Source organism: Pygoscelis adeliae, unplaced genomic scaffold (assembly GCF_000699105.1).
Source record: "Pygoscelis adeliae isolate BGI_AS28 unplaced genomic scaffold, ASM69910v1 Scaffold232, whole genome shotgun sequence".
Classification (NCBI taxonomy): Eukaryota; Metazoa; Chordata; class Aves; order Sphenisciformes; family Spheniscidae; genus Pygoscelis; species Pygoscelis adeliae.
In genome coordinates, this window is record NW_008824473.1 from 2,501,033 (window position 1) to 2,521,837 (window position 20,805).

Genomic DNA, 20,805 nt, shown 5'->3' on the forward strand with positions numbered 1-20,805 from the left:
TGTAAGCAGGGGATACCTCTATTCCTCACTTCTCACTAGCACAGCGACACCACTTGTCTCAAAGCTGGACCTGATACCCTTAGTACTCAGTGTCTCCATTTGACGGCCAGATCTGTACGTCAATATCAGACTCCACAGTCCTCAGGAGACTGGAGTTCCCAGGTCTGGTTATCGGAGGAGCACACTAAAAATAAGCATTAGTACATTTTTCCTCTAGTACTCATGACTAAGGCAACAAGAAGCCTGCTGGCCGCTGGGATTTTACAGTTCATGGGTTCAGGAAAGCACGAGCCAACATAAAGATAATCATGCTATGAGTAGAGGGTAAATTATAAGAGATGCAAACAGACAAAGGAACAGAGGATGTCAGATAAATGTGTAGATAAACATTCTGCAGAAAAAGAACTCAATGAACTAAATCAATGTAATAAAGGAACCCTGCCTAGATGCCATTTTGGGAGTGGGGCTGGAAAAGGAGCTGAAGCGCTCAGCCCCTTGTTCGAAGGCTGGAAGCTTTTCCTTTTGGCTGGGCAGAGTTTAGGATGGCTCCAGGCCTTAGTTGTTGCTTGGCTTCAGGTTTCACAGCTCACTTCTGCAATCTGGAGAGAGAGATTCTGGGGTGTTTGTGGTCTCTGCTGCGGGGAATGAAAATGACAGCCCTGCCTTCTAACTCATCACTGCGCTGACAACAGGAATCCATGGTTTAAAACCACCTTTCCCTGGTCAAAATAGCCAGGAATTTATCTAAAAGTGACGTTTGAGCTCTTTTCCTTTTTTCTTTTTTTTTTTTTAACAAGATATTACTAATATTTTTAAGGTCACTCTGCCAGTTTCTAAGGTGTTTGTGTACCAGCTAATGTTGTTCACTCCCAGGGTTAATAGATAAAGCTGCAAAAAATTTGCAGATGTTTCACAATGCCGCTGGATGAGTCTCTCCCTTCCTCTCTGGTAGCACCGTGCCTGCCAGGCCAAACTGTTTGCAGTAGCCCCACGCAGCCTCTCTGGGACCTGCTGTTGCCTGCCTGAACGTGCCAGCTGGGCTCTGGCCCTGGACTGTGTCACTCCAGCATATTTGCAATTGGTGTCACCACCTCGCGGTTGCTCTTGTTGCTTTTCTGAAGCCCCTAATTTGGCGAGGTCATTACGCAGCATCCTGCTGGGCTTCAGAAAGAAAAGGCCTGTGTGCAGCCAGAGCACTGTGAATGCAGACTTCATTTCTTCTCTTCTAAAGAGCAATTCTCAACCCCAAATTGTCGTTGGATGGTGCCTACAGCCCTTCCTGCAGCCAAATTCCCCTCACTTTTGGGTGCAGTTCAAGAGACTTACTCCAAGTCTTGCACCTGGCTTTCAAAGCCGTAGCACCCCCGCCCTCAGGGGTGTGCGTGCCTGGAGGAGGGACATGGGCAGCCTGGTAGCGAGGCGAGGAGGGTGGGAGAGGATTTGTACCGTGCTCCCGCAGCATCTTCCTGGAGCAAGTTCTGCAAGTGCCTCAGCTCCAATGAGAAGAGACCAGATGCTGATCTCTAGCTCTCTTCTTGAAACCAGGGTAGGGGCAGTATCTGTGACCGAAAACAGAGGGAACCAATGCTCTTTACAAAGAGTTGCCTTGAAGTAACAGGCAAGGCCAGGCTTGTATTTCAGTTATGCTGTTCGCTCTTTTTCTTCAGTTTCCATCAGGCCTTTGAGCCAGAGCAACCCAACCCTGGAGATGGGGGAGGAGTGAGCAGTCTTTCTATATTTGGTTAGTATTTGCATCTAAAGACTGATATTGGTTACTGTTTTCAGAGGCAATGGTAGTTTTCAAGGTGTTTATTACAAATTACTCAGTCCAGGTGAAACATCGATGCGTTCTCAAAAGAGTAGCGATAGTTGGACCTGAGGTGGTGGACAGGCTCTTTGCTCCAGGTTGGCCATTGTTTCTGTTGTCTCATGCCCATTCTGTCCTACATTCATTGCGCTGGATTTTTGCAGTTTCTGAGAACAAAGCCTTGTGCCACCCCTCTTCTGTGGATTCTCTCTCAACCAGTGCTGCTACGGAGGATCACGTGTCCATGGGAGGATGGGCTGCAAGAAAAGCTTTGAGAGTTATTGAACACGTGGAACAAGGTAGAATTAGAATGCTGATTTCCAGACAGACCTTATGTATGTAACCAGATGAAGATATTTGTGCCATTCTTTTTAGACATATTTTAAGAAAAAAGAGTGAATGCAGCTGAAAGAACTGTCTAAAAATATTATATGAAGTACATATTTTACAAGCATTTGGGTCTTTCTAACAGAAATTAGGTAAATCCAGCACTAAGTGTTTCTTGTGAAACAAAACTGCTTACTGGAGGACACTCAGCAAAACTTTCCTCTCTTGCTTACAGATTGCTCTCTTGCTTTTTATTTATTTATTTGGCAGATGGTGTTCTTAGATACAGCTGTCAGCTGTTAGTGGAAGAGCAGAGTAATACACAGCACACAAATACTGAACTCGCTTGCCCACTTAAGTTTATACATTTGAGTGCTCTGAAGAGTTAGTTTTATAGAAATACACTTTTTGTGTGCAGAGAAATGAGTTTGAGAAACTGTGTATTTCAACAATGTGTTGAGAAACAGTGTGTCCTAGATCCAGTTGGTTTTCCCAATTCCTTGGGCAGATGGGCTCGTGAAAATGAGGAACTAATGCCAATAATAATCAGGTGTGAGGTGGGCAGATACGGTGCAAACTTCTCCAGACAGAAGACTGTCTTCCAAAGCTCTGTAATTTTAGTGGTGCTTTCACGTGGGCTCTTGCAAGCTTCATAGGCAGAACTTTCTTTTATAGCTCAGGCCCCTTTCTTCTTCTCAGTCCTAAAGAAGTTTTCTGATTTATGGTGCCCATTACTTTGGGTATTCAAGATGACCTGGAGGAGATTTTTATGGATTTAAGACTGTGATAACTAGGAGTTCCGGGCACACTGAAAAGTCTGTACAGCAGACGACCTAAAATCTGCTTGCTAAAATGCTGGATACTACCCTCAGCACCATCCATAAAACAATCCTGCTGCTGGGTTGCCTCTCTGGGGTGTGTGGATCCACTGGTCTCTTCACTCTACCTGAAACCATATCACATTAGGCAGAACAAACACCAAGGATAGCTTTATAAGGGAAACCTTGCCTTGAGCTGCTGAAAATCCCTTTCACTGTTTTGATTTCCTAGTTCTGGCTATTGAGCTGCTCGCGGCCTGCCAGGGCATTGAATTCCTACGCCCTCTGAGAACAACAACGCCATTGGAGAAGGTCTACGACCTTGTGCGTTCCGTTGTGAGGTAAGATCAGACGGGTAACCTCTGGGGGAGGCGTTTGTCTGGAGAACCAGCTGCCAGCGGTGGTGGTTAATGTTTGGCCAATGTTCACAATGTGTCTTGTTACAGGCCTTGGATGAAGGATCGCTTCATGGCCCCAGACATTGAAGCAGCTCACAGGCTGCTTGTGGAGCAGAAGGCAAGTGTTGACTTCAGGCATGTGCCGTAGGACTGTCCTGAGGAGCACGCTGCAGCTCTGATCTGGAAATACCCTCCGTGCGTTTGTGGGCTGGCCTCACTAAAAGCACTCCTCTGCCTGGGGTGAACCCACCAGATTTTCTGAGATTTGGTTTTCCTTAGTTTTAATGGGATAGATTTAAAAATCAATTCCTAAAGTTGCCCTGTGTAATAAATAGCTTACATTATTAATTCTGGCAGGGGTTTCACAAACATAGGTCCAGCTTTGAATCATTTGAGGGCAGGGTCCTATACCCCCACAGATCTCCAGAGAAATCGGTGGTCTCTCCAGACAGTGTTCCTCGTTCCTGGGGCAGTGAGTGCTCCCCAGCCTTGAGGACCTTGGGCATGGTGGACCACTGAAAGCAATAAGGGGATGTGGATGAGGGAATAGCAGTGGCGGAATGTGTTAATCTGAGCCAAGTGTTTGTACAGCTATGTTGATCCATCTATTTTATTTGTTTGTAAAATATAAGTAGAAGAATCGTGGAGAGTAAGCAAATGGGAGAAGGAAATCCCAGTCCATCTTCTGTAAGGCTGCCCTGCAGCCCTTACAGGAGGAGAGACAAAGGAGACTGTATAAGATTTTCCTTTTCTGCCTTAAATCCCAGCCGCCATCCCTTCCCTTTTTCTTTGTCCATGCCAGCTGCCATTTTGCTCCCCCAGCCCCTTGTGACCAAGTGATTTTGTAGCAAGTGACAGCGATCCTCTCCCAACTGTTGCACACAGACCGTTAATGTGGTGACACGACAAGATGCAATATTTTTGCCTTGAATCCTTTCACCTTGTACCCCCGGAGCTGTATCTTTTCCTACCACCTGTCAACTCCATCCACATGCTCTTCTCTAAACCTCTGGCTGTGTCTCTGACTCTGTTGATCGCATACAGCTTATCTATGTAGGTCTGTAATTCTCACTTCCATCCCAGCAACTCTTCCGTGGGGTTTTCTGAACTTGTGTGTTGATGTCTGACCTGACCTCTTGTTTTGCTTCTGACTCTGCTGTTTAACTTTCTCATTTTGCAGGTGTGGGAAGTGGCTAAACCTTACATTGAAAAGTACAGGAGGGAACACATCCCTGAATCGAGACCCATTTCACCAACAGCCTTCTCCCTGGGATCGCTGGAAATGAATACAGGTGTTGGTCATGGCCATGGGCATCAGGGTGAACTTTAAGAGTTGCGGTCCTCTGGAACAGAGCAGATCCTTTCCAGGAACTTGCCTAAGGGTGGCCGTTCTACTAGAAATCAACCACTTATCCAAGTGGTTTATCCAAAGGACCTGTCTATCTCAGGAGCACCTACAGATAGTAGAGAAATGGCTCACTGCTTTCCTCACATGTGAAAGACAGCTTGTCACGATAGGCTGGTTTTGGCTGAATTTCCTGAACTTCCCAACACAAAAAAAAAAAAAATGAAACTGGTGGATGTTTTATACAGGGCCTCCTATATTTGTTTTGTCAGCTCTTCACTTGTTTTCTCTTCATCTGTGTCAATGATACTGAACAGCTTAGGTTTGATATTCTCACTTTTTTTTTTCCTTTGGGTAACTGCTGTGGTCCCCTTCATTCTACTACAAGCAAAATTATCTTTACACTTAATTCTCCTCTCTTTTGCAGATCATATGTGAGGCACAGGTTCTTGTATAACAAGAGCATTTTTAGAGCAGGTGCTTCACAAATCTGAAAATCTGTGTGCATAAAAATGTGCTATGGAGATCACTGCTCCAGAACAAAGATATTGTATTCTGGTGATGGACTACATTAATGCAGTTTTCTAAGAGCTATGGGCTTACACCTGCAATAAATAAACTGAAGCTTCACATACAGCTGTAGCAATCTCTTTTCCTGTCATGTGTGATGATGAAAATGTAAAGCAAAAGCTTAGTTTAGAAATAAGGAGGACAGGTGGAACAAGGGCCAGGAAAGGGGGAGGAGGAGGAGGAGATGTAGGAGTGGTGGATATGAACCAGCGCAAGATCTACCCTCCCATGGCTTACCAGGCATCTGCCTGGCTGCTGAGGGCCCCATCCCCACGGAGCAACTTGTGTCATAGCGCGCTCAGTGTTACAACACTGATGTCTGGCACAGACTTTATTTTGCAAGGGAGGAGTCAGGACTTAGACTTCACATCATGGTGCGATGACGACGTGTAAAGGCTGGTTAACAACCGCCAGCCTTGGCACTACTGGCCTGATACCCACAGCTGCAGGGGGTTCAGCATGGGCTAGAAATCTTCCCAGGCTATTGGCTATGCTGCAAGGGGCAGCCAAAGTGTTAGTGTGGGGCTACCTTCGTGTGTCTGAGATCTGCTGTGTTAAATGTGCCCTGAGGAGAGGACTCATGCCTGTTGGCAAGCTGGCAGGGAGACACCTAACCTAGCCAGAAGACCTGGGAACAAGGGTACCCACCTATGGTGCGTGAGCTCCCAGTTCAGCTCCTTCCTTCTGTGCCTGATTTGCAGCATCTCCAGCCTCTGACTCTCCCTCATGTGCCAAGTAAGTCCCTACCCTTTCAGTTTGAGGGTCTTTGTAGCAGGTGTATCTCAATCTCCCCCTGGAGCTGCTCCATTTTGTATAAAATCAAGTATTAATTAAAATCAAGTGTGAGAACGAACAGCCAGGCTTATATCTTGTAGGGTCAACCATTTTCCTTCAGCTTCATGTTATGGCTAAACAATACGGTTCCTTCAGTAGCAAAGCTGGCAGAAGTTCCTGCCCACCATGCTGTTGCCTACGTCCTGCTCCCAGCCGCTGCGGGAGCCAGCACGGTGAATGTCATCGCTGAAGTGAGCCACGTTAAAAACAAGCAAACAAAATCTTCCTACATTTCAGTGTGGTGTGCCTTCCCTGGCGAGGACCACTTAGCCGGCCATCAGGAACCACTTAAGCCAGCTACGCCACTGAATTATAACCACATCCTCTAACTGCAAACCTGCCACTAATTATAGCCCTGGAGCATACTCCTAAATGGCTACTGTTATTCGGCCGACCTGGTTGGGCAAGCACATGGTTTGACATTCCTATCAGAGCTCATTTGTGAGAGCAGAATCCCCTCACATCAGTAGTTTCAGGCCATGAATGCCTGTTCCTATCCAGCAAGAGAATATTTGAGGTTTTCCTTATGCAATCTTAGGCACTTCAGAGAGGAAGTGCTGGGCATTGCTTCCCATTCACCTCCGCTTTTGGCTGCCTAGGACCAAGGGACCACCAGCACACACTGCAGCATGGTGGTCTCAGCTTCACACCACACCTACGCTAAGCCGAAAGGCACCGCGCTGGCCACACGCTGCATTTCAGAAATGCCTACGCTCGTACCCTGACAGCTTTCCCCAATGGCCTGCATAAACATTATTTATGAGTGCTGTCTTGGGCAGAACGGACCGTGTGATTGCATACTTCAGATGTTCTTCCAAGCTCTATAAAAACAAAGGTCTACACCCACATCTGGTGCAACATCTGCTTGCAGGAAAACACGTCTAGTGGCAGGGACATTAAACTGTTTTAAAAACTGATTTAGTTGGCTAGTCTGGCTCATGAACAAAGCATGAACAAAGATACTCTATGGGGTGGCTTACATCTTTTGGATGTTAACAGATGTGCCCAAGGCTCAGGGAGATCAGAAGCTCATAATAAAGCTCATACATGTTTGTGATGGCTTTCAAATATTTGAATCCATTAATCAGAATGAGACTGTTGTCCTTCCTCAGGGGTCTGGTTGACTAAAGCACTCTGCTCCATACCACAGGTTATGTCACCTGCTTATATCAATAATTATTTTTGATGCTAAATTCTTCATGCTTGTCAGGTGTAGTTCTATGACCTCACCTTCAGAAAGTCAAGCCCTTTTGTTTCTGCAGCCACCATCCATTTGAAAAGTTGAAGAAAAACCTCAGCCCAGAGAGGGGTTTGCAGCCACCATCCATTTGAAAAGTTGAAGAAAAACCCTGTGCAGAGACCCTCCCTACCCCAGACTCTTTGCTTAAACACTGCAGCAGCTTCAACTCCAAAGCTATATCATCCTTTTTTTCTACATACCACATCCCCAAGTGATGGTTCAAGCTCCAGAAAAAAATAGTAGCTGAATGAGCTTTAAAAAAAACAGGATCTTTATGGCTTTGAAATTGCTCTGAGTAGGAGTCATCATACTCATACTCAACTTGTCATCAGAAGCACAAACTTACATGAAGAAACATGTCCCATGTTATTTCAGATTCAGCCTAGAATAAATTAGGGTCAGGTATTTTTGGAACATCTGTATGAGACTACAGGTGCTCTTCTCTTAAGTTTCAAGGCGATTGAAATTTTGAGAGGTTGGCTGTACTCACCAGACCATAACCTCACCCCTAATTGTCACTAGGGGTAAACTGTAAGGTTTTGGCATCACTAATTGCCAATAGTAGGCCTAATTCAACCCCTAATCTACAGTGCATTCCAACTTTCAGCAGACCAGTGAATGCTGTACCTGATTGCATTTTCCTTGGCTCCTTTTTCTTGTGCCCTACAGCCCCAAAGGAGCTGCAAGGGAAGGTGTTGCAGACCAGATGATAAGCAGTACCTTGCTGGGCTCCCAGCTGCTGGCTCCCACCGAGTTTCAAGTCTGCAGAAACCAGGAGACTTGGTATTTCGGAGAGGTAAGATATTGTGCCACCTACCACGACTGTGGCTCCTGGTATCTGCCGAGTTTGAGACTAAGCAGACCCAGGAGCTATGAACTTTTCCTCGGGATGCTGTGGCCTCCCAGCACTGCCAAGCGCCATTCCAAATGTGCATGCCTGAGCCCCTGGCCCTCCGTCACGGGTTACTTAACATCACTCTTCCCAATAAATCTTACCTGGATCAAAACTTCTTCATTCATTGGTGGTTTTTTTGTTTGGGGTTGTTTTTTTTCAAGTATAATAATTTCATAGATTAAAATTGTATAGGAAAACATTTTTGGAAACTATCTTATTTCAAATAGATACAATTGGAAATTATTTTTATGTGGTGGAGAGAAGGACAACGGACATGAAGATGCATGAGATGGGTAATGCTTGATAAAGTTTATTTGAATAAGAGGGCTAGTAAGGTGAGCAGGCAAGCAATTTACCAGTAAATACAAATCTGATTTGTCTGTTGCTTTGAAATATTCCATGCTAATTTGATTACAGTAGCTTCTTAAATTACTGTTTTCTCTCAGTAACTGCTCATTGTCCCACACCTCTCATTTTGATAGATGACTTTTCCTTTAACTATAACATAGTCGATCAATGCTTCATGTCCCCCAAACTGGTAAATCAAGTGCTCCCACCTAAAAAGACAACAAGATGTTTAAGAATATCCAGACTTGCGTAAAAGCAGGTCACATACCTAGTATACCTGGCAATTACAAAAGCTTTGCTTGAACCAGCAGAAAACACTATTCCATGTTTACATGTTGATCTCTTGTTGCATGAATACAGTGAGTTAAAGTACAAATCAGTAGAGAATTCCTTCCACAAAATAAACAGGTATCATATTTAGATAATTTGTAATTAGGCATGGATTATTTGTAATATTAGCCCCAAAAGTTTTAGGCTTTATTTTCCACTGGAGTGATTAAGGCGAATGAAAATGGGTCTAAAATGCTAGCAGTGCCCCCTTTTTCAGATGAAAATAACTTCTAAAGCATGAGGAATTCACTAACCTCTCCACTATCCACAATATGGTGAAAAACAAAGTCCCTTATGTTAAATCACATTTCAAACGACAATGGAAGAACAAACCTCGATGAATTTATGATGAGAAGATCCCCCTGCTTGCCAGTCTCTATGGAGCCATGCGTGTCCGATTTTCCCAGAGCATAAGCTGCATTAATGGTGGCAGCTGCTAGTGCTTCATTCATTGACATCTTCATGTTTACACAGGCCAGATGCATCACCATAGGCTAGTAGGCAAGTTAAGTGGAAAATGGGAGTTACCAGTAACACAAATAAAGCTGTTCATGCCTCAAACCCCTAAGCACTCTCCTCCCTCCTTGTGCAGCAGAAGGTGTTGTCCGGCATGATGTACATCTTGCCAACTCCAAAATGAGAACTCTAAAATCAGGAACTTTGAGAGCCTTTTTTATAATCTTTTCGGTACATATGAAGAATAGAAGCCCTTCTGGTTTCAAGAATTTCTGGCAAAAACTACCAACCCACATAAATAAGCATGAGTAATTGTCTAAGCTGGGCATACAGCTCTCTTTGCGGATATGAAGACTGTTTTAAGTGCACAAGATCTATACACAAGTTGTACTGGTAAGAGATTTCATAATTTTGTGGTGTCATAAGTATTAGGAATAGCTTACCATTGAAAAACAGTATGCATTAGGATTGAAGTCACTGCCAAGAGCAACTATAACTCCTTCTTCTAACATTTTTCTAGCTTGAGGTTGCTTCAGTCTAGTGAGAAAAAGACACTTGTCAGTACAATTCGCTTAGTTATTACATGATGAATTACAAGAGCAAAAGTCATCACTCGGTTTGGCTACATTCATGCCTTCAGTTACACTAATCCTTTTGGAGACAAAAGGCCAAATTCGCCTCTTGGCTCCCTACCTATCACCCTATGGACAGCATAAATGGGAAGTGTGATCCACTGCTTTTGCAGTAACAGCATGTGGCAGCAGCCAGTATCAAGGATCAGGCTCCAGGCCACTGAAATTCTGGTATTTATCCAGACCTCAGCCACTTAGGGATTGACAAGGTGAAAATCTTCATTTCTCAAAAAAGTAATTTTCTAGTCCTTATAGCTTCAAAGACAGGCTCCCAAATATGAGCAGTGGCATAAACAATGCAATAGTCCCTTCCCAATTCTGCTGGCAGTTCAAAATACTAAGTTGAGGCTGTGAATTTAATTTGTATACATTAGAGGATTTTCTCACTTAGCAATGTTAATGCAAAAGATATCTTCAATAATTTCAATTATTGCTCGGCCACTGGATTAGTCTGGGTAGATGTTTGCAAGGGTGGGCACTAGGAAATACACTCTCTAAGAATTTTTAGCCATAGTTGCTGTAAAGCCAATAGCGCCAAACATCATGTCCAAACCAGTCCAACAATAAAAAAGAAACATTAGAGCATCTGCTGCTCAAAAAGTAGTTTTAAAAGCACTGCAGTTAACAGGAAAGAACAATAAATGACATCTCAATGAAGTGCTTACATTTGGTATAAGACAACCCTCTCCTTATAGAAGCCTCTTAGCAGATTTATGAGATAATACCACCTGTTCCTGCACAACACGATGCTCTGGGAGTTAGCCATGTTTAAAAAGATTTGTCTGAAGAGCCTTTCCCCATCCTCACATGTCCTTCCAGCCTCTGCAATCCCTGCTGCGCTCTGCTGCCAGACTCCTTAGGAGTACTGCAGGCAACGGTTAGCAAAGGCTAACCGTTAAGCAACTCTCCAGCTGCACTCTTTGGCCCACTTCTGTCCATCAGGTGAAGCCCTGGCCGCTACTGCTTTTCTTAAAACCAGGGGACAATATAGGGGCAGGACATCCCGAGGTCTGAGGTCTCGTAAGTGGTACTGAAGGAGCTGAGGGAGGCCAGCAAAGGATGTACCACATTGCCTCACAGCAACTTCTCATACATCGCACAGCTTTGGGCCCTCTAATACTCTTTCAACCAGTTATCTGTTATATCTCTTCTTCATTTTGAGAGTGTATTAGACTGGGAGGCCTGTGTTCAGTAAATAGTGCACCAGACCCTGGAACAACTGAGGCCTCATTTCCTACGGCTCGTTATTATCCCCATCTTAGACTTATCCTGAGGTTATGAACTTTCCACCGCATGGAGTCTCTGGAGTAACACATGAGTTACAGCGCAGCCTTTTCCCCAGGTGGCTGCATGGCTGCTTGTCTCCTTTACCTCCCTGCCTGGGGTCAGTTTGCAGGATCACACGTCCTCCCTGAGATCTGTATTCTGGCAGTGCATGTAGTTGCAACCAGCCAGTGGTTCAAAAGCACTGGTGCAGGACACAGACAGCTAACCACAAAGACAAACACAAGCACGGACATAGACGTGAACACAGGTGGCAACGGCACAAGCCTCGATGCCTCAGAAAGCGGGCTGCTGAAAATAAACCAAAATTAGCTCAAGGATCTTCTCTTCACAGGAGGGATGGTATTACTGGGTCGTGGTCCTCACCATCTAGTCGGCTTATTTTTGGCATTAGCGGTAAGCAGGTGATCCATCTATGCTTATGTGGAATATCTGCATATGGAAAATAGTGTTCTTAAGGCAATTCTCCTCAGTGGTGTCTGGGTAAAATCAGATGAGATTTTAAAAACGCTACCCACAGTCTTTCAGTGCTTTAGAGAATCAAAGGATTCATTTCCCAGCAAAACCTTCTGCAAAAAAGCAAATAAATATATTGCAGATATAATTTATCTGAAAAGAAGCCAATTCAGTTTTCAAAGGCTAAATGGATTGAAGAAAACCAGTCTAGTTTTCTTCTTAAGTGAATGCCTGATTATCACCTTAGCCTGTCATAAGGGTTAAATTCAGTGTTGATTGAACCACTTGAAATCTACTGTGAGACCTCTCAGAAGTAGGGTATTGCTTCGTTTTTGAGGATCTCCACCAAAACCAAGACATGAATAGGCTCATTCAGCTCTTTGTACTTGTGATTGTCTTCACTGATCCAGCCTGATCCTTAAGGCATAGATACAAGCTTATGCTTTTACATTAAAAGACCCTAAAACCACAAACATGGCTTTGCTGTTACAAACGTTTTCCTTCAATCTAGTGGCCTTACCTTAGCATGTAGGCAGTTGTTGGTAAAAGGACAGCGGCGCACTTAGTTCTTGCCATCGCCATGATGCCTTCATCGCTAACTTCTTCCAGGTGGCTGATAGCCTGGGCTCCTAGTTCAGCTCCAAGCTAAGCAAATTTTCAAGAAAATTACTCACTGTTCTCAATTAATTCAGTAAAGCAGTGTTGTTCTCAAATGACTGGAGGAGACAATTCACTATTAATATAAAATTAACGAAAAGAAAAAAATAACTAAGGCTTGAAAGAACAAACAAAATGCAGAGACAAAGTATTTGCTAATTTACTGCAGGAAAAGTTGATCACAAAAAGGTATTAACCACCCACCGAGTGGAAGCGCACCTTCAGTGGTGTTTTTAACAGACTAACATGCAAACTATGGGACAGCTATAGATAAAACCATTATCCACTCCTGTTCACAAAGTATCCAGCAGAAAAGGGTTTCCAAAACTGACACTGGTTGCAGAACTAGTAGTGCAACTGCTGCCTTCAATGGTGAAGCATCAAAAAGGCTTTTATGATCAACCAAGTTTTGGTTTTGGTTTTGGTTTTGGTTTTTAAAGGAGTATGAGAATAACTTGAGCAGACCCCACAGGAAGGAAGCAATGTTTAAATGATGGTGAAACATGGTCTCAGAGTGACTTTCTTTATCAAGATATTTGGGAGCCTATTCTTGACTAAACCATCCCTCTGAGTGTGCTCACTGCACGTCTGGCTTGTTGCTGCTAACAGGACATTTAAGGAAAAAAGATTTTTCAAGCTGCATAGAAACCATGTTTTTGTCATTCTTGGGTGCACGGGTATCCATCTTCCCCATCTGTATCCCACGTGGAAGATAAGCAAAGTCAATGTTTGATTAGGCAGTGCATGTTAGTCCCAGAGGTCAATGCTTCCTCCCATGTGCCTAACTCCAAAGCTGCACAAGGGCTGCACTTTCTATCATCTGATAGAAATAGAAGTCTATGAATAGTCTATTTTATAAAGTCTTAGAAAAGAAAACCTTGGTTTTGAAAACTGCAATTCTTTCAAAGATTCAGCTCTCACAAAAGCAAAGCAAAAAGCAAAAATGGCTTAACTGAATGTTAAGAAAGACGTACCTCAGCAGATTTCATCGGATGGAGTTCATCACCATGGAAGTTAATCTGTAACCCTATCTCTTTTCCAGCTTGAAGAATTCTCCTAGTAGAATCCAGATCAAAGACTCCCTTCTCACAGAACACATCTATATTGTTAACATGTATTTCACCACTTAGTTTGAGTTCTTTCAGTTTAGGAAGATGGTTATTGATAATGTCATCTGTGGCTTCAGTAGCTGTTTTCCCTCTAATGAAAAGAAAATGTTACAGACCCGTAAGAATAACATCCTTGAAGCCTGCCAAACATTCAAATTGTACAAGCAATTACTAGAATATTTAGAAAATGATGCAAATACAAATCACTCAAAAACCCTTCAGATTAAAAAATTTAAAACTACTGTAATTCATGTACTCTCAAACACTAATTACTTTCCATTCAAAGAATACTAGATTGTATTACTAGATAATTTTTATAAGGCTACCTTCTTGGATGCTAACCAAGATGTGAGAATTTTAAAACGAATCCTTCTGCTTTCCTATTCATATATTCTGACCTACTTATACTGTATTCTAAAACACAACTATTTAAAATATGTAAATGATTATTTAAATATTTTAAATGGTATTCATGCAATATTTTTATGCAAGTATCAAAGCTCAAAGGGGACACGCAGCACAAATCATTATTTTAAATTTACCTCTCCTCCTTTTATATCATTCAAAGTGATAGCTAGATAACTCTTTCTAAATCAGAGGGGCCTCCTGAGCTTCAATTTGCCAAAGTCACAACTATTTATGAACCCCCTATTACACAAAGATAACCCAGGAAAGATCAGTAAATGCCTTTGAAAGAGCGAACAATCCCAAAATCTGCAATTGAGTTAATATTTTGCAATTTTAAGATCTAAAGATAAGTGACGTACTGCAGCTAAATGTCCGTGACATCTCAATCCTCATTTCAGGCACTGGAAAGCATGCACAGGCTGGCATTATACGAGTGCCACATGTGGGCAAGTTGGGAGTTTTACAGTGGCAGTAAATTCAAGAAGCCAAATTCTGCTCGGATTTATAACGAGGTTCTGCGGTTATGAAGCAGAGCAGAACCTGGCTTATGGGCCTTCTTTTGTTCACCTCTCATTGAAGCAGTCGTTGGGGTTGCTCAAGCTTTTAGCATGCCAAGCCTTCTCCCTTGTTCTTCTTTTACTCTGCAGCCTTTGGAGGGATTTGGACTGAAAGATTAGGACCAGAGCCAAGACAAAACAGAGGGAAACGTAAGTCTTGGTTTCACTTTTGGGGTGGGACATAATGCCCAAGAATTCAAAACTGCTGTTGTTCTAATACAAGAGACTTCTGCTCAGGAAATCACTTTGAAAATTTCTTCCTAAAGATGAAAAGGGCCCAGCGAAGCTTTGCAAGTCAAAAGAAAAAAAAAAGAAATTAGAATCAGACATCCTCAAAATCGTGAATTTGATTCAAAATGATGACTGGAGGGATGACAGAGCAGTTATTTCTTTACCCCCCTGCTGTGAGCTTTTTAGGTTCATTTCCTAAAGAACTGGAAGTTCTGAGGCTGGAAGCATTTTTAAAAGCGATGGACGGGAACAAGGATCACTATAAACAGAGCAGCCTTATTTTTCTCTAGGATGGCTCAGACTAAAGTAGCCTGCATCGTTTGGCACATACTTCAGTACGTACTGCCTGTTACCAATGCACTGTATCACAGTCCCACCGAATAACTGTGTTTGTAAGGACCTCTGGAGCTCGTCTGATCCAACCCCTGGTGCAGAGCAGGGTCAATTTGAATTATGTGTCAATGGTGCCTTCTAGAAGCAGAGAATCAGACTGAAGTACCGTATACCTAGAAATCATGAACAGATACACGCAGCAAGTTCTCAACATCTGCCCAAAGCTAATTTCTAAGTGGGAAAAAAGAATAACCAGTGCTGGCAAGTCTGGAGGTAGGCTCCCCTTAAGACTCCACATACTGAAGCTTTACAAGACACGCCACATATTGCAAGACTTGGCAACATGGAAGAGTTGACACCTTTATCAATTAAATGAACTTTCTGGTGATGCTTCTGATGTAAAAGGCCAGACTTGCAACAGTAAATTAAGCCAAGTGTAAGAAGCAAGCAAGCAAACGGCTTAGCAAGAACTTAACAAAGCTCCTCAGCAGCAGCCCCGCCGGGGTCTAAGCAGCATTTTTCATGAGCGAGCATAACGTTGCTCTCTTGTTTCACATTAAATAGAATGATTTTAAATTGATTCAACGTTAGCAGATTGGCGGTAACAAATTTGCACGACTATGATCATTCCAAAATAATCAGAAAATTATTAGACTTTTAATGGCTGTCAAGAGTTGCCATTAAGTACCTACAACAAAAAAGGGCATTACATTTTAAGATGTACATAAACCAGGAAGATTTGAATAAAAATAGTTAAATCAATCTTACTCTTTTCTTTGATGATTTACGCATAACTGAACTACAGGGCAGTTTTATGTAATATAATGATGAAAGAAAACTGGCATGAGCTTAAGTGACTTGGAAGATGTCTCTTTAACAGCTTCTAGAATCCACAAGATAATCACCTCATTTGCATAAATAATATCAAAGAGCAATTCCCAGCCCCAAGCCTGCGGGCAACATGTTCCCGTTGCAATCCTCCACTGTTACGGAAGCTGCAGGAAATTCAGAGTTTAAAACTGGACAAAGTGGGATGCTTCCCTCAGCATGTTACTGGCCCAGATGTTCAGGAGCCAGCCAAAGGCTGAGGACCACGGGTCTGAACACCAGGCCTTGGATCAGGGAAGAGCCACAGAATTCCTCCTGGTCAAAATAAAAACCCGAGGCAGAGACTAAGTTTGAAGTGTAGCAGAAAATTCAAGCAAAATACTCTAGACATGAACATTTGAATGAAAAGAGAAGAGGAATTAAGAAGACTGGAACTGGAACTGTATTTCCCGAACTGGAAAATACAGATAATTCAGTATTTCCTTCAGGAAATTTCCTCAAATCCCCAACTACCTTTTCTCCCTACTTAAAATAAAATATCCTCACTACCTACATTTTGTTATGCCTGACGTGCATCAGTGGGGACAGAACCGTGCAGAGAGATGGTACACCTGTCTTTCTAACACATAAGATCTGATATATTTGTAAACACACTGGAATTTATTTCCTTAGCTTATAGAAATGCTTGAAATATTTTGTGGGAAAGACTATTTATTGGGATTTTGATTGAAATCCTTCCAAGGATTTTTAGGGGAGGAGGAAAGGAAGGGCTAAGAAATATATATAGTTTGGGGTAAAAACCTCAATTTTATTTTACCGTTAAGTCCTCCAAATTTTAGTAGAACTTCTTGAAAGAAATATTTAGTGTTTTCAGCAGATTTTAGTTACTTTATTCTTAACCATGTTCCAGTTACGGAAGATGATACAGGATTCCCTTTGAATGGTTACGTTAACAAAAGATAATTTGCCATCCTGCCCCAAATACACAATAATTAGATTGCAAATAATTTTTTTTAGGTCATGTTTTCTTGAATGTCAGAAGAGGTAGATTTTTTTTTTGGAGTATGCTTTTTTTTTTTTTAAATGACCATCTCTTAAATATCGCCACATTATCCCTGTGATGCTAGGCCTGCCTCCATTTTACATGCCTTGTTTTGCAACAGCCTACCGCTTAGTCTGCCAAAATATATGTTTCACATACACCTACCTAGCTAAAACTCATTAATGCTTTCATACAATGAAATCTGGTAACGTGAAGATGGTATTTTCATCATAGGGAAAAAAATGTCAAAGTGAGAAAGTCTTGTTATTGTATGTCTACTTGAGCCATCAGAATAGTTGTGACTAAGCACATGTACTTTAATCTTCTACTCATCTCATACCCATAAGATGTATGCAATTCTTCATTGCATGGAAGCATAATTTGTTAACTGAGGTATATAAGGATTAAATACAGTATGTTTTTCTGCTAGCTGGTCAAAATAAAAGCTCATGGCAGAGACTAAGCTTGAAGGGTAGAGGCAAACCCGAGCAGAAGAACCTTCTGTACAGGAAACCCTGTAATTCACATTATGTTCAGTGCGAGCATCAGCTGGAGGCAGGGATTCTGTGCTAAGCTTATGTTGGCACTGAGTAGCCATTAAATAATGCTTCCCCTTCTTCCTTCGAATTAAAATTTAGGAGAGCTCTTGTTTCAAATATGTTATATTTTAGGAGGGCTGGGCAGAAGAAACCTTTCTGCAAATAACAGCCAATTTTCAATGCAAAGCAGTAATACTTAACAAGAGCAAGAAAAACCAAGTCATATTACTTTGGCACAGAATGAGCTCCACAGTACGTTGAGGAAATGCCAATATCCATGGACTGCTTAGCACGTTCGATCACCCTGAGCATTTTAAGCTCTGTTTCTAAGTTTAAGCCATATCCACTCTTGCACTCGACCAACGTAGATCCTGCTCTGCGCATGCGTTCGAGTCGGTGTTTGAAAGTATTGAACAGCTCTTCTTCTGTGGCCTTCCGAGTGTGTTCCACAGTAAAATGTATTCCTCCCCCAGCCTGGTGGATCTCCATATAAGACGCACCTGCCAGCTTGGGGAAAAAAAGAAAACAAAAAACAACCCCCCCCATCCAATTAGCTATTAAACGTGCATTTTCTGTCCAAGGGATTCTGGAAAGTGCCTTGAGGTGTCTTTGCAGTGAGAGAGGAAAAGTGGGGGGGGGAAATACCCATTAATTCTTCCTCCCTCCCCCTCCTCTTCTCTCTCCCCTCCACTTAAGTGAAGAAATGATGTAAGAAGCAACATAAAGAGAATTACTCTGAAGATTTGCTTCCCCCTGAATCCAAGGGGAAAACCTACCTCTAGCTCAAAAATTAATTTATGTGGGGAAAAAAAAAATATCAAGATTTAGATGGTAATAGAAGGCGGCACTCCTGTATTGCTTCAATTAATGCAAAAATATATCAAGGCTGGCTGCAAAGGCTGCAGTTACACTCCTCTCTCAGACTACTAGTATTCAAAAATCATCCCTCCTCCCTCAGTTAGATTATCTGACAGAAATTATCTATTTTTCTACAAATGAAAGATGGGAGTCACTAGAAAGTAGAAATAGTTACACATAAAAAAAGAGGAAGAAAAATCCAGCTGTGTAATTTTATGCCATTACCTTCATTGCAAACTCATGAACCCTATCACCAGCCCACACTGGGTGTGTATGTGCATCTACCAGGCCTAAAGAAAACAAAGTAAATGTACACTCAGGTTATTCCACTGTGTAAGAGAAAAGCTTATGAACATGCAAGCAAATGAAACGGACAGCAGAACTCCCCTATAAAGGCTTTAACCAATAAAGCCTCTATTGGTTAGAGAAAAAAAGAAAATCCAACCAGCCAAAAATCTAGGATTTTCTTCAAAGGCTATTTACTTTCTTTCAAATTTTTAGGTGTACTGGCTGACACCTTATGCAAAATGTCTCTAGGTAAATGCATCAGTTTCTCAGTTCCTCACGCTGTTTTGATGATGTTTTCAGACTGTGGAAGAAGTGATAAATTACAAACCTTGAAATAGTTCATTAGACTTTACATCTGTGTTCTTTAAAAAAAGCAAAGTGCTTAGGCTGGGCTTAGTACGCTAGCACTGACTCTAGCAACAGTCCACTTACTCCAGCAGGAGCTTTTTCTATGAGCTGTGAAACCAACACTACTGAATGCCCAAGCCCATTGCAAATGAAACAGAGGTCTAACAGCTCATGTGTTAACACCACTTGCAAAGCTTAACATGCAATAGACTTGCCCACGCTTATTTTTTTATCAGTTAAAGTTGCAGAGTACGTGACTTAAAATCCTGCGCTGCCCTTTTGCCTCCAACCAGCTGCAGGCAGGATGTAGAGACAGAGCTCCACGGCTGAATGGCTGATGGATAGAATGGGTAGAGAAAATAGAGGTGAATCTGAAAAGACAGTTAGCGGGCCAGCTGTGTTACCATTGTGATCTATGATACAGAGGAACAGACGTAAGACAAAGCAAGAGGAGACAGAGCTCCACCATGAAGCCCAAAAAACCACCCTCGAGTGCTGCAATTTTCTCCTTGGAGCACTCCCAATGAGAAAACTATGATGCTCTGCTCCTCAACACAAGATACTATCAAACCAGTACTGAATACTGAGGAAAAAGGATGGAGGGATGTTTAATATACATTTACTTTGTCTCTAAGCACTTGCCGCCATTTGGCATTATATCATTACGAAAAAATACACCTACCTGGTAACACACACTTCCCGGAGCAGTCAATTATTCTTTCAAATGTTGCTCCTGAAAACTGATGGCGAATAACATCTGCCTGGCCCACAGCTTTGATACAACCATCTCTGCAAACAACAGACAACGAACAAAGGAAGTGTGAGCCTGTTGAAAAGTCAACTGCTCGTTGACAGAGCTCCTGGAGCAACAACTCTCTGAAAGCAGGGGTAGGGACCTTCAGGATGGACCACCATCCTGAAGATGCACGCAGGAGGTGGTTTGCTAATCTTACAGATGCACAGAAAACGATGGGGTAATGCCATGCATTTCAAGTTGTTTGCCATAACGCTTGTCATGTCCTCTGCTTAGATCCTTCAGGACGATACCTTGGTACTCTTTTGTCCTAATTTCTGCTAGACAACATTATTTTTCTCTTGTGGATCAGCAAATATACAGCATTCCTCCAGCAAGTATCTGCAGGGCACTCTTCTCCTCACGGAAATCAAACTGTCATCGCCAGCCTCCACTGCCTGGACCTGAATCGTACCCTTGTGCCCTTAGAAACCATAGGGATAAATCTCTTCGGGGCCGATCTTCGGTTCAACAGCAATTTTCCCCCCGTGGAGCTTGAGGATGGATCCCTCCACTGCACTTGAGGGATCCCCTCCAGCTATGCATGGAGCTCCACCTCACCTACACGAGAGGAGCTTCCCGGGGTGCACGCAGCACCTCCGTCCTTTAAGCCTTGTCTTTCTCCAGCTCTTTTCACACCACTGGAATAGTAACCGGGAGTCATCACGGGTACCTCACTGGAGGTACCTCTAAGCTACATGGCTGAATGTTTTAAGAGGCAAATAGAAGTTAGAGCATTTAGAAATGGGAGAGGAAAGATGCAATTATACACGTTAATTATTAACTATAATTTCATTAATTACACCAATTATTTATTGGATTGCTATTAGTTCATGTCCGTCCACCTAGAAACAAAACAGAGGCAGAAGAGGGGAGCAGTTATGATCCACACCAGGCTAGAAGTTATCTTTTCAAGGCTGGAAGTGTGAACACAGCATCAGAATCGAAGTTACCAGGATATGGCTTGAAGTAATCAGAAGTATGAAGGCACGTTTCAATGCAGGCAGGTCGCTGCCGTTCCACCGCCACCGGGCAGAGGCAACCACCGGGCAGAAGCACTCTGGCAGCCGGCGG

General features: G+C 42.7%; 2 protein-coding genes across 2 annotated transcripts in view; one reads left to right on the top strand and one right to left on the bottom strand.

Annotated features, from left to right (window-relative positions):
• The window catches only part of HAL (histidine ammonia-lyase), a 13,943-nt gene extending 9,263 nt beyond the window's left edge, over positions 1 to 4,680 (top strand). The window contains exons 17-20 of the mRNA XM_009321310.1: positions 1,972 to 2,106; positions 3,185 to 3,293; positions 3,399 to 3,468; positions 4,531 to 4,680. Of these exons, the coding sequence (XP_009319585.1) occupies positions 1,972 to 2,106; positions 3,185 to 3,293; positions 3,399 to 3,468; positions 4,531 to 4,680 (464 nt within the window). The remainder of the gene's footprint in view (positions 1 to 1,971; positions 2,107 to 3,184; positions 3,294 to 3,398; positions 3,469 to 4,530) is intronic.
• A 3,996-nt stretch (positions 4,681 to 8,676) lies between these two features.
• On the bottom strand, positions 8,677 to 20,395 carry AMDHD1 (amidohydrolase domain containing 1). Its single transcript, XM_009321349.1, has 9 exons — positions 20,293 to 20,395; positions 19,621 to 19,764; positions 18,528 to 18,592; positions 17,674 to 17,951; positions 13,372 to 13,597; positions 12,261 to 12,385; positions 9,812 to 9,905; positions 9,246 to 9,406; positions 8,677 to 8,791 (listed from the first exon to the last, which is right to left on the bottom strand). Exons 1-9 carry the CDS (start codon positions 20,393 to 20,395, stop codon positions 8,677 to 8,679), a joined length of 1,311 nt encoding a protein of 436 aa, XP_009319624.1.
• Between the last annotated feature and the right edge of the window lie 410 nt (positions 20,396 to 20,805).